The sequence below is a fragment of the Apium graveolens genome, chromosome 6 (genome assembly GCF_009905375.1).
Source record: "Apium graveolens cultivar Ventura chromosome 6, ASM990537v1, whole genome shotgun sequence".
Classification (NCBI taxonomy): domain Eukaryota; kingdom Viridiplantae; phylum Streptophyta; class Magnoliopsida; order Apiales; family Apiaceae; genus Apium; species Apium graveolens.
In genome coordinates, this window is record NC_133652.1 from 10378786 (window position 1) to 10392685 (window position 13900).

Genomic DNA, 13900 nt, shown 5'->3' on the forward strand with positions numbered 1-13900 from the left:
CACAATAAGATAGAGCAGTAGCTTAATTTGACTGAATGAGAAACAAGAAACTTGCATGTACTTGAAAGTCATCTACTGTTTGTTCTACACATCTTTATCGTCAAGGGAATGTTGAATGACACTTTTATGTATCACTTGACATAAAGATTGCCATAACGAGAACATACAGAACTCTAACGCGATTATAAAACTGCTGTACATATAAAATTCTCCCCTTCTAGCTTCAATCTTAAAAAATAAAAGGGGGAGGGGGGAACAGCTGATCTGGGTTGATAAATCTCAAGAAACCTAGTCTTTATAGCTTCCCACCAGGGAGGCAACCAATGCTGATTTTTCAGGGACAAATAGTCCATCAAAAAAGGAAAAGACAATATCATCTAAATCCTCATTTGCAACTACAACATGTCTCTCAATTGCAACTACAACTTGTCTCAACTAGGAAGAACCATACAAGCTCTGCACAGAAATCAGACCTCAGAAGAACTTTTGTACAGGAAAAAGCCAATGTAATCTGATGCTCAGCACTTTTAGCTAGAGTTTGCACCTGGTAACAAATTACCCCTGCTTCCACCTTCACTGTTTTCCGTGAACAGTTTTGTAATCAAAGCCCGAATTTTGGGTCTCAGGTCAGAAGCTTCTTTAGGATTAAACCACTGCTTGCCAAACTGACCAGAAAATATACAAATAAAAGATAAAATGTTTCAGTAATAGCCCCAACCTTATTTGATCTTTAGCATGAACTACAGCTTTCAATGCAGTCGGTAAAAAAGAAAATACCCAATGCTAATATTTTCTGCATGGAAACAGATTGGGTTGCCACATGCATCTTTCCCACACTCAAATCCAGACAGCTATATTATTTTTCTAGAATTAAGAGAAATATTGCTTACCATTGTTAAATCTTTTTTCTGGAGCCTTTCGGGAGCCTCTTCAATAAAACGCTGCATAAAGAAAAGGACGAAGAGCCCACAATCATACTCGTCCTTTTGCTGCGGAACCTGGCGTTGCAATGAAATCAGCAATAGCGGCATTAACACTTCCCAGTTAGTTAAGAAAATAATGGAAAACATGCAACTAACCTAGTGAACCCTAAAAGTAACTATTATCTAATCAAACTTCAATCTCAAGACTTAACTGGTAATTATTTTTTCACATGTATTAATTTAAATTTTACTAGATAAAACCTCTATAGTAGAATATTTCCTTTTCAAACTTTTATTTTTTTCAAAACTTTGTTGTTCAGAAACAGCCAATAACTGAATTAAACTGATAAATGTGAAAATAAGTATCAGTAATATCAGTTAGAAAGTCTACAAAATTAAACAATTTATACAATATAATTATGACGAAACATCAAAAGTTTGGTATTCGGGTCAGTTGGTACGGTACTCATATTTTGAAACTTGCATATCAGTCCCTTCATTTTTAAGCCTTAAATTTTTAAAAACAACAATTTTAACAAAAACATATTAGGACAAGCACATATAACTATTCTAATTTAAACTTTGTGCCTAATTTATTTTAAAAATCTATTTAATAAATTCAATTAATAATATATGTACTATATAAACAATAAAATAACAAATTCAAAAGAAACTCGTGGATAGCACATGATATAAGCTAGTAAATAAAAAATATAAATAAATGAATGATATGCTGGAAAAGAGAATTTCAGGCTATTGTCAATATATGATTTGCACCCTCGTAAACTGAAAGTGTGTGCTAGATGCTAGAATTTCCCCCTTATCCGCTGTTTACCAACATACAGTCAGCTTGAATTGAAATTCAGTATTTACCTAAATAATTGATCAAATCAAGAAAGAACTTACCCTGATTATCTGTTTCTCGATTCTACGAGGGAAATTTTTCCAGACGCCATCAGCTATTGTACAATTTGAAGATGTTTCCTTCTCTTTTAAGTAAGTCCACTCCTTTTTCAGAAAACTAGAAACACATATACAGTTATTGAAGCAACATAATAAGCTTAGAAAGATAGCATAATAGTGAGAAAAATGCAGAGTTTTAGATCTGATCCTCACAGGATAAAATTATTATACACGATCATCATAATCTTGATTTGTTATCCATTTGACCATTTATATATCCTAACAAAACATATACAATAATTTTTGGGAAATACGTCCTGATAGATAGCTAGCTCCGAAATTTCAACTTGAACCGTTTATAATCCTTAAAAGTAAAACAGGTAAATTAAAGAGGTTGTTTAGTTAACAGAAATTTATATGGATACTTGAAATACCTGAGAAGTGACAATTGATATAGTTGTTTGGTTGCACAAAACATGGGTATTACCCAGGAACTTCAAATGCCTATACAACTAGGGAAGTTGGTCACCCACCCTACCTAGGTTAGTCACAATTCCTATGTCTGGATATAAAATTGATCCATATACTAAATAATTAAAGCCCAAAATTTATGTATAAATAAAATATATTATTTATTAAAGTTACTTATAAATTAACAAAACCTAACTCATTATTTTAATAAAGTATAGTATATGTGCTAATAATACTTCATAATATCAATTTTTAAAATCATGTAATAAAATTTGATATTTAAAATTTTAGTTAGCATACGGGTTTGCAATTAAAAATATAATTATTTTAATTCAATTTTTATTAATATTCAACTCAATTTTATTTTAAAATTTAAAATGTACATCTATAATTTATTAAAATATTGATGATAACAAAAATAATTTCAAGTCATGTGTTAAAATACTAGTAATTATGTTTTTTAATACATTAATAAAAAAATAAATTGAAAAGATACATAATTTTGTATAATTATTTTTTATTGTATATATTTAAAAAATTAAGATAAACAACGAGATAGATATTATAATAAAAAATAATAATTCATAACTCAAAATAATTGTTATGAAAAAATAAAATAAGTAAATTAAATAAAACATGAAAACTAAATACCTAGGAATTACATATACCAATAAATGTCAACCAAACAAGTTTATTACACTTCCCACGAAGTGTAGGTAGAAAGGAAGTACAACTTCCTCGGTAAATTAGTTACCGTGTTAAACCAAACAAGCACTAAATATCTTAATAATTTTAAGGTGTAAGTTACGAGACTTTAACTCAGCCAAATGTCTACATTGGAAGTTCATCACCTAATATATCTGATAACCATCTAAAAAACCGTGAAGGAAAACATAATCAGGTTAGAAACCTTAATTTTTCTGGTCTCCACTGTGATAGAATAAGATAAAATAAGAAGTGTGTAGAAATAATCATAAAGCTACAAAATATAATCTCTAATTCCCGATGCCCTTTCATAACCATATTGTAGAGGAAATTGTAGTTATAAGACTGATGTAATAATTTTTTTTTTTGCTAAATTTACTACTGTACTGTTTATTATGTGCCATAGCCTTCTTTAGGAAGACAAGTTAGGATTATGTTCAAATATTTCCACAACGTGTGTTAAGAATGCAATTAAGATCAAGACAAGATCACAAGACACCTTTGAACCCTTTGATACTTTTGCATCTAAAGAGTCAAGAACTCGAACACCAAAAGCCAAGTAGAGAATAGCATTTAAAATACTACGTATCTTATTCATTTTTAGCCAACAAAGTTCCCCAATATTTTTTAAAAAATATACGAAGATATATACCGGATTACCGTTGCTAAAAAATTCACAAACCTTTTAATGTTTTCAAAGATCGACCCACTGCTGTGAAGCCCAAGTGAATCATAGTGTAGTAAAATTGGTACAGATTCATCTGCTTTGTCTGGGATACATATAATTACCAAGCTCCAGTGATGACTGCATAATACATAATAAATAACGATATAAATGAGCACTTGATAACTTTGAACATCATTTTATAACAATTTATATATGAAGCAAATGCAGTGCCAAACTATTCCTTGTTTAACAATATGTGTTCAAACAAGTAACCTGCATAAGGCAAGCTGCAAGCGTTTATATCAAAACTCTAGAGGTTAATGGCCTCCTATTATTTCCAAACCAAAATATGATGATTAGACACATCCTTAAGATATTTGATCTATTCGATGATTAAAAAGGGCAAAGACCCTTAAAATGTGTGTATGAGATATCGTAATGTTTGATTAAAATACCTTTGAGAACCTTAACCTGTTGGTCAGGTCATTTGCATTGTAGATTCTATACTATTTATCATGCAGACAATAAAATTAAAAGTAAATTAATTCCAAACTATGGTTATAGTACTACATGATTTCTCTCTTCTCAGAAAAAACATGGCTATATGTTTCCTCTCTCGTCTGAAAAGATATAGTGAATAAATTATTAAGATCTATCCCTGAAATAAATAAATAACAATTAGTGGATTAATTAGAACAACTTCCTGGTTCTGAGAACTTCAATATTTTTAAAGGAGCTGCGAGCATAAAATAGCCGATAACGTAGATTACATCTTTGTATATCGATTATAGTTAAAATAGTGACCTGTTGCAATATTTTCGATATACAATCATAACTATACCTAAAACAAAGTACTACCATAACAATGTTTAGGTGGTGGTTATATATAATATAATAACTAGCTTTATCTATCTACAAGAATGATCAAGTTTATTCATTTGCATGTTTCTTTTGGTATTTTATTTTAAGTGTAGACTGTAGTATTGAAAGTGGCCTCACAGTATTTAAAGAAATGCACTTCATGACAACCCACATAACACATTACAATTTCTTTGTTAACAAAAAAACTAATATTACGTATTATTAATCATTGATAAAAATCACAGGTGGACAAAGTTAAAAATTATAGGAAAAAATTCTTTGATAATAATTTAAGTATAACGTTTAGTGAATAGTCATAAATTAAAGATTATTATAATTAAAATTAGTTGTTAACAGCAACTGGATGTCAGCAGGCGCAGAATATGCTGTCAATTTACCACTGAAATATTTTATCATGTGAATTCCTTTCCAACATTCATTCAAAACATTTTGTTTTTAATTAGTGCAATTGTATCCATTACAAATACTACTCGTCAAAGATAAAGGGTAAAAGGTAAACCAGTGTTATGCAAAACTATATTATATACATTTAGAAGTAGCAGTACAAAGAAAATTGATAAAGTATGCATAATATGAATAAAACAATTTAATGAAGTTCTCAAAGAGATGCAAAGCCTTACTTCTCATGTATCGGCAGGAATATGTATGCTTTCTGAAATATATTGACACCTTTCCACCACCTTCGGAATTTAGAGAACATATCTTTCATGTCATTTTTCTACATATCATCAGGGAATAAAATTATTATATGCAACACAAGGACAATCATGAATATAATCAGTGTGCACTGAAGCTTATTTTTTCTTTTTATATTGAAGTGATAGTCTATACAGTGCAAACATTTCCATATGCCTTATATTGTTAAGGTAAAGGCTAAAGTTGATTTGGTGAATTGATGATACGAGTTCTAAACTCAAATGCCTATATTAAGGTTTCCGCATAAATACAAAAGAAATCAGAGGATCAGTCACAAACTCAGAAACTATTTACTGGAATTAACAGGTAAAAAGAGATACCTTGTCTTGTACAGCTTCTTTCATCTTTTCATAGAAGTATGTGGTGAAAAAATGATAGCGGCTTCTATCGCTGTCGCTTGTAATTTTTGATAGTTCGAGATATCTACCAAAAAAATGATGCAAAAGTTCAAATAAGGACCTTGAAGAAATTATAAGCTTAAACCTAACACATTGCACCATCAGAGAACTATAGCTCAAATGCATCAGAAGTTTGGCTTAAGATTGTATAGGCTGGTAGAAAGATTGTATAAAGGTAATCTAGGATAATATATTTTACAAAATTTTGAATGTAGAATTCAACTTCGTTACCCTAACTCTACAGTTTAATCTCTATACCCGTGTCATACACTCGACACTCAAACATGGGAAACACTCAACACTTCATTTAGGCCAAAAACATGCAAGACATTCCAAACTATTGTCAAATGTGACTTTTGGATACATATTTATTTAGGATACTTTCAGCCAAGTCTGGGTAAGACAGGTAACTAATGCTGATCCACTCATTCATTGCTTTCTGACCAAAATATATGGAGAATTCATCTTTATAACAAACTAGTTAGCAGCTTAATTAAGATTTGAAGCCGAACAGGGAAAGAGATGATTGAATCTTATAAAGGCATCTATGATGCCGGAACTAGCTTTTTAGACTTATTTACATGTATTTATACTGCCACATAGAAAACTGAGACTTTATGGCATGAACCTCAACCAAGTTTAGTAAATACAAGGCACTAGATACCAAGTCGTTTTATGGTTGTTTAACAAAAAGTAAGCATAAAGCTTGACTTGAGACAAAAATTTAACAATTTATAGATAAAAGCACTAATAGCATCAATGAATACTAAGAATATTAGCTCGAATCGAAGCATATCACTTTAAGTGAGGTGCATTGAACCACATGAGAGTTCTTACCAACAAGCACTTTGTAGATGAAAGAGAGAATCATATAGTAATAACATGAAGCAGCTAATTAGGATAAAACAAATAACCAAAGTTCGTGAGGGAACTCATATATGTACTCAGTTCAAACTCCACTCAACCTTTAACTACAACATTTATCGCCATTGATGTTGAGTACAATTACTATTCCATTGAACCTTTTCCAGGTTAAAACTATTACAAGCATTTACATGGAAAGGTATGAATTGAACATGGAAAATTATTGATAGTACATATTATAAGAACCAAATCCATACGAGTACGTAGCACAAAATGCAGTTTTATGCACTGAACTCAGGTAAACTATCTAAATCATCCAAACAAGCTTTACCGGATAAAGAAGTTCATAATGGTGGAAGACAAATAGGTTTCAGGAGCAAGGCACTGCATGTCCACATAATCAATCTCAACTGATTCTGGATGACACCTGTGAACACAATGAAGGTTCAAAAAGGACTGATAAGCAGTGTTTATATTTTTAGAGATATTGGAATCCTACCCAAAGATTTATGCAAATTCAAGTACCTTGACGGAAAGTAAATTTTGAATTCCTTCATGCTGAAAAAGCAAGTGCATTAGTAATGATAATAAAAATATTCAGCGAGTCCAAAACAGATACCAGCAAAGATCAGTAATACACCAAAAAACTTGAAATAGTAACATTACTTAAGAATAAAATGGTTACCTTGCATCTATGTTTTCTTCTACATCTACTAAATCTATATGTTGGTGTTCCTCATCCACTAGAATGACAGTCTGAACCTTCTCCTGCTTTGAATGTGCCCACAAAGTATGTGATTAATTATACAAAGCAATTATAATATAATTATAACAGTTTCCGATCTAAAAGCTTTTTAATATATATTCTGAATCATTTACATACACACGCACCCAAACATGTCTCAAATTTTATAAAACTTTTGGTGAATGGACAAGCGCATATGAAACTTTGAAAAATGCTAGATGTTGATTTACCAAGTTTTGAACCCTTAAATAAAATAAAATAATAGAATACGATGTCAAAAGGAAAATTAACTTACATTTCTTGACCTCAAATTATATGAAGGGTTGACCATTGTAGGATTCTTCCTAAGGAGAATAAAGAATTAGTCCTATATGCAGAACTTCGAAGGTTTAAATATGATAAACTTTCATACAGTCATTTACATTCAACAACTACTATAATAAAGAAGATAATCAATAATTTTGGTACATTTGATAGGAAGTATTCTAAAGAATAAAGATAAAACACTAAATGATATTACAAATTTCTTATTCAGAAATAGAAGTACCCTTCAGCAAGTTTCCATCAATCACACGACCAGGTTCAAGTAAAGTAAAAAGAGATTCACTAATAGAAATAAAAACAGTCTCTTCAAATCAATACAGATTTAGCACTTGAGCACCTTGAATATAAACACAAAAAAATTATATACATATAGTATATTCATAATTGTTAAACACACAAAGCCACCAAAGTGCAAAGGCATTCAGGAGCCGAGGAGCATAAGCTCAACGAGTAAACCCGAAGAAGCATCCAATACATAAAAACTCTATCTACACACCTAAATACAGATGCTAAAACACGATAAAGTTGATAAATAATGATAACATTATAATTGGAAACAAGGCACATTCAGTTGGCTTATCAACACGTCGAGATACAATTGGTGTTCATGATAACAAAAGAGATGGAACAATTTATTTCACTAGAGCCTATAGCGTGTTAATTCTCTAAAACAAGTTTATCTTCTATTAATCAAGGTTCACAAGATCTCAATCAAGATTCTCATCAGGATCCTCAACACCATTAAGCCCTAACATAAAACCGAAAAACGACTGACCTGAATCTTCCATTGATGTGGGTGGTCGCCGCTAATGGATCCACCATATCTCTCTCTCTTTCTTCCTTTTTTATCCCAATCTGTTCTGTCTTAATCTCGAATTTTCTCTTTCTTTCATACATTTCAATCATTTTCTTTCTTTATCTCTATAATTTCTTCTTTATGCCCGTAGGTTTTTATTTGGGCCTCCGGACTTATAGATCTGATTTTATTTGACTCACCCGATAATATATTTATTTTCTATTTATTCCAGAATCTGCCAATTTTCGACGAAGTGCAATTATGTGCCGCACAGCGCTTTAACTGTTTAATGCATATTATCCTCACTGGCACAATTAACAACTACATATATACGTTTAATTGTTCACAAAAAAAATAGAACAGAACCATTCCAAAACTAAAAATCAAAAGGAAAAGGAGAAAACAATTAGTTGATCCCTTTACACCTTGTATGCTTCTTAATAATAGCTGGAAATCGACAGTGCCACATTACAAAGAATCATGAAATTAACGTGAAACCTGTGTATGTTATTTACAAGGAGATAAGTAAGCAAAATAAAGAAAAGAAAGCAGACCTTGAGGAAAAACATGATGGAGCCTCTTCCTGGTCAGAAGAACCGGGAGAAGAATGTATATCACCATTAGAGACACTTAGTTTCTCAACATCGCCCAAAAGAACTCCAGGGCTTTGGAAAGCTGTTTTTCGTGAACGCAACCTACTCTTACACTTTTCCATTGATGAATTGAGACCATTAGATCTTGTTTCCCGATGATCACAGCGACCCGAGGCATTTAGTTGGTTTCCAGAAGCATAAGTTGTCTTGTTTGCTTGCTGCAAAAGTCCATGATAGTGTTATAACAAATATACTTACAAGTTGTAACATCTATTATGGTATGACTTGAAGATAAACAGAATATGTACTAGTTTAATGTTTGAACATGTGAGCCATACATTTTCTTCAAACTTTTGACAAAAAAGTGGGCCAAACTGTGAATGAGGCGAAGATGATTGATGAGTCACTTGCTTGAAGCCAATTAATGTCCCTACAAAACACACTTAAGTGTTAAGTAGACTCTATAACACACCTTGCTGCTATAAACAACAGATGATACATAATTTTTATAGAAAGCATTCGTTAATTTGTTTAGGTTGGAAGATATGTTTCGGTACAAGAGGAACGGTGATATAATAAAACAAAAACAAACATTCATCAGTTAACAGCTTTTGATAGCTATAGGCTGCAGCAATATCACTAACTGCTAAATTTGAGAGCCTTAGGATTTCTCAAGTACATATGAGCAAGATAGTAAACATTCATCATAAAGTAGTAAACTTATAGGAAACACATTTTTGAATTCTTCATGTGCTGTTGACTTACTGAAGCTAGTTCCATGCCTTTTTGTAGTAGAAAAGTTCTAAAAGAAACAAGCTATGACATGCCTTCTTTGCTTGAACTTAAGGCAGATTTCTGGCAACAAAGACCTATGTGGTCAACACACCAGCATCACAGAATTAAAAATGAGCTAGTTAAGAGATGAGAAACTTTGAAAAGTTTCAACTTCAAAAGGAATTCCAATATAAAGCATCAAAATTTTTCATAGCATTTACCAGTGTTTGTGACTTGAAAAGAAGACAAAATACGGAAACTTTGCTCTTAAGATGTGTGGTTAAATGGTTGCAGGCTTGAATGAAAAAAATAATATTTGAATAAATATCACATACCACCACCTCATCCCCACCTACCCTCTTGGGTTCCAAAAACCCATTCCTTGGGGGTTCGAGGTATGGATTTGAAAATTATGAAAAGTTCAACCAAACACTACGTATGAGTTTTGTTCATTCTAAACCCTACCTCACTCCTAATACCAGCGAACCAAATAACCCCTTGGGATATAGAAAAAAGAGGAGAAAAAGAAATGGGATAGTTGAGAGAAGATGAGGGTAATACAACTAGTTTGCAAAGTCCTCTCCTTTACGAAATACATATTAATTATTTTGTTACAATGTTCTATAAACCCTTGTACAAGAATAGGACATTTTACCCAATTATTTAAGATATCTCAAGTCTGATGTGGCATGCCTAACTCTATGTCCAAGTAACATAGCGAATAATATTTTAGGTTTATCTAGCGGTTTCACCTTATCTTTTATCTAAGTTGATTAACGGACTGCTATCCATGTCACTGATATAGAGATTTAAGATGAAAAGAAGACCAAATATAAAAAGAGACGCTAGAGCACACAACATTAGATCTTCGTAAATCATAAAATGAAAAAAAGTTAATTGCATTTTGCAACCCCTACCTTTCATTCAATAACAAAACTATATACTTACTTTCAAAAATACAGTTTGCAACCCCTAACTTTCGACATCAAATACAGTATGCATCCCTTTAACCATTTTGTTAAAAAAAAAATATATTTTGAAGAGTAAAATTGAAATTTAACAAAATATTTAAATAATAATTTTATTTTTTTAAAATTAAACTAAAAGTTAGAATTTCAAATTAATTTAGAGCATTACTAATGGAAAATAGCTACTCCCTGATTTTTTATTTACTTTTTCCTCATGCTTGGCACGCATTAAGGCTACTATAAAATATATTCTATAATTTATTTTTAAAATTTTCTTTTTCTATATAAAAATTTAAACATTATATTTTTACTTAAAAGAAAAAATAATTAAAATTATTTAGGGAACCATATTTTACGGAAATTTTAAAATGCGTGCCGATTTTCTGTCACCAATGTAAAGAACGGGTGGGGTATATTTTTTTTTCATGTAAAATATGCATTAAAATAAATATTTTTATTGATTTGAAATTTAAATTATTAATATTAACATCTCAATTTCAATTTTATAACCGGAAGGGATGCATGTTGAAGTTAATATTGAAAGTTAAGGGTTGCAAACTGTATTTTACAAAGTAGATATACTATTTTGATTTTAAATGAAAGGTGGGGGTTGCAAAGTGCAATTAACTCAATGAAAAATAATGATATGTCACAAAAACAGAATGGCAGGGATATTTTAGAGGGTGGATTGTTTTGATAATTTTAGTGAGAATTCAAAACCAAAGAGCCTTGTATTACTAGATGAACTACCTTTCATGTTTGAGCTTTCAGATTGTATTAGTGTCTCTCCTCTGCTAGTATCCTATCCAAACAAATTTCGCAAATTAGAGAAAATACATGGAGAAAAACCGTTGCTCCATCAAAAATCTAAGAATTTGAAATTCAAGCTCGGAAGTGATTCCTGTACACATCAACTAAATATGCAAAGATGCTTTTACACAAACCAACAATAACATTGTTAGGGGGGCACGAACACCGGTAATTACTAGTCTCTCATAGCAAGTATAACCCATTTCTAACTATTTTACCCACTACTTACATACTTTATTACATTCATCAAACAGTGTAAGCTCAGAAAATCCATGGAAAAAAGTTGTTCCAATAAAAATCTAAGGATTATAAATTCAAGGCCAGGACTAATATCAATTAAAAATGCAAAGATGCTTTCAGATAAAACGACAAATAACATTGCAACAGAATGACCAACATTGGAAACTATCCTTATATTTGATCTCTTGTAGCAAGAATAACCCATTATTAACTACTCAAAACATCACTTGCATACTTTAATACATTCATTTAACAGTGTAAGGCTGTAAGCTAAAGGGCTAATTCCTTCCCCGCCCCAAAAAAATTAAACTTATTAACACCATTTAGCTCAAAGACCTAAATTATAAGTGCAAACGCAAGTTTGCCAAAAACCCTGATACAAAGTCCAAAATTAAAAAAAAAAAATCTAATTATTTATTTAACAAACATCAAAACACTAGTAAAGAAAACATCCAATTTTCATCACAATGAGCTTCAAAGTTAACCTAGCATTACATTACACCCATCTAATCATTAAATGATAGTTACTGTTAAGATAATATATAATCCAAAGTCGAGCTCAATTATGAAACTGATTCCCATATATTTCTCAAATACTAATTTGAACAAATAAATCCGATCAGCTCTTCAACCTTAAATGAACTTTAACTTAAGATAATATATGATCCGATTAAACCCTAATAATACAACCACTAACAGCTTAACAAATACACTAAACTCACACATATATAACAAAAAGGTTAAAAACCTTTACCATCAGACAGCGTTCTCGGCTCTCCTTTTCGAGCTGAAGACTAGAAATTTTCTCCTTAAGCTTTCGGCCTCCATCAGGCAATCTACTAGCCATATTTTCCAAAGTTTTGGTGTTCCTTTTAATCGCGTCTTCGAGTTGTGAATCGTTCATTAGTTTAACATCATCTCCACAAGCTCCGGTGTTAGTAACCACCAACGACGGTGGCTCCTCGTCGTCGTCGTCTAGGTTATCTAGTAGCTTGTTCAATTCGAGATCACTCAACTTCTTTCTCTTCTTGTTGCTCTCTTCTTCTTCCATACATACATATATTGTGATGAGAGATGAAATAAAAATACAAATAGTAGTGGGTTTGTCAGCTCTCAGATGTGAGTGTAACTGTAGTAATTGAGATCATTTAATTAAAAGGTGTATTTTCCGGACTTATCATGTACTTATCGCTCATGGAGACGTGATAAGAATTTTGTACGTTAAACTAGGAAAGTAATATTTTAATATTTAATTAGAATAATTAATTTTTTTTAAAAAATTAAGATATACTCTTCCCATTCCGATTGTGGAGAAATTTGAATATTGTTAACAATTTAAATAGATCGGATGGAATAATAATTTTAAAAATTTAAGATAAAACAAGATGTCATTTATTGTTTTTGAAAAGAAACAAGATGTCATTTAAATTTGATTTTGTTGAAGAAATAAAAACTATCACAAATTTTAAAAATATATTTAAATAAAATTTAACATACATAAAAATTGAATAGGTTTTATGTACAACCTTTTCGTTTGAAAACATACAATTCTCAAATATATGATATATAATGTTAAGAGTTTATATTAAAAAAATATGATTTATCAATTTAATCTGAATAAATAAGTAAGAACTTTGGAAACACAGTGGAATTTGCCCACTAATGTTGTTACCAGAACAAATTGGGAAGATATGGCTTGCCTCACATATTTGTTTTTAGAAAGAAAAAAAGAGTTTCAAAGAATAAGATATTTTTTTTATAATACAACATAAACAATTTCATTCTTACTCAGCCTCAATATTCTAAAAATCCCCGATTAATTCTTAAAAAATATTTGACCGATCTATTTTTTAAAATTCGATTAATATTTATAAATTATTTTTGAAATATATATTTCATAATAAATAAGGTAAATATATTAAATATTATTAAAATATTTAAATATATCCGATTTTTGTTCTGATTAATCCCTTCGATTAATTTCCGATTTACCGATTAATCCATAATCGGTAACTACTACCCATTAGTGATTTTTACAACCAAGCTCAGCCTATATAATTGACAACAAAAAAATGTAATTGTGTAAGTAGATTCTCACTTATCTATATTATGTGAACTAGACCTTCTTGATATCATTTATT

At 30.7% G+C, this 13900-nt stretch overlaps 1 protein-coding gene across 2 annotated transcripts; it reads right to left on the reverse strand.

Moving 5' to 3' along the window:
- Positions 1 to 32: 32 nt before the first annotated feature.
- Positions 33 to 12897, reverse strand: LOC141667786 (ubiquitin-like-specific protease 1D). Of its 2 annotated transcripts, none has more exons than XM_074474400.1 (14): positions 12514 to 12897; positions 11460 to 11511; positions 9306 to 9397; positions 8929 to 9185; positions 7550 to 7598; positions 7195 to 7277; positions 7035 to 7067; positions 6841 to 6936; positions 5568 to 5670; positions 5172 to 5269; positions 3685 to 3807; positions 1830 to 1944; positions 891 to 998; positions 33 to 665 (listed from the first exon to the last, which is right to left on the reverse strand). In XM_074474400.1, exons 1-14 carry the CDS (start codon positions 12808 to 12810, stop codon positions 528 to 530), a joined length of 1644 nt encoding a protein of 547 aa, XP_074330501.1. In that variant the 5' UTR covers positions 12811 to 12897; the 3' UTR covers positions 33 to 527. The 2 variants fall into 2 exon arrangements, with proteins under 2 accessions (XP_074330501.1, XP_074330499.1); XM_074474398.1 differs by having other exon boundaries at positions 7195 to 7280.
- Between the last annotated feature and the right edge of the window lie 1003 nt (positions 12898 to 13900).

What these genes read in the sequence shown, in the direction of transcription:
- LOC141667786 (XM_074474398.1), bottom strand. Translation starts at nt 12,810, where the DNA reads ATGGAAGAAGAAGAGAGCAACAAGAAGAGAAAGAAGTTGAGTGATCTC. An exon ending in GCCGAGAACGCTGTCTGATG is followed by an intron (nt 11,512 to 12,513) that starts GTAAAGGTTTTT and finishes TTGTTTGGATAG; the next exon opens with GATACTAGCAGAGGAGAGAC. An exon ending in ATTATGAACTTCTTTATCCG is followed by an intron (nt 5,671 to 6,840) that starts GTAAAGCTTGTT and finishes TTTTTTTGGTAG; the next exon opens with ATATCTCGAACTATCAAAAA.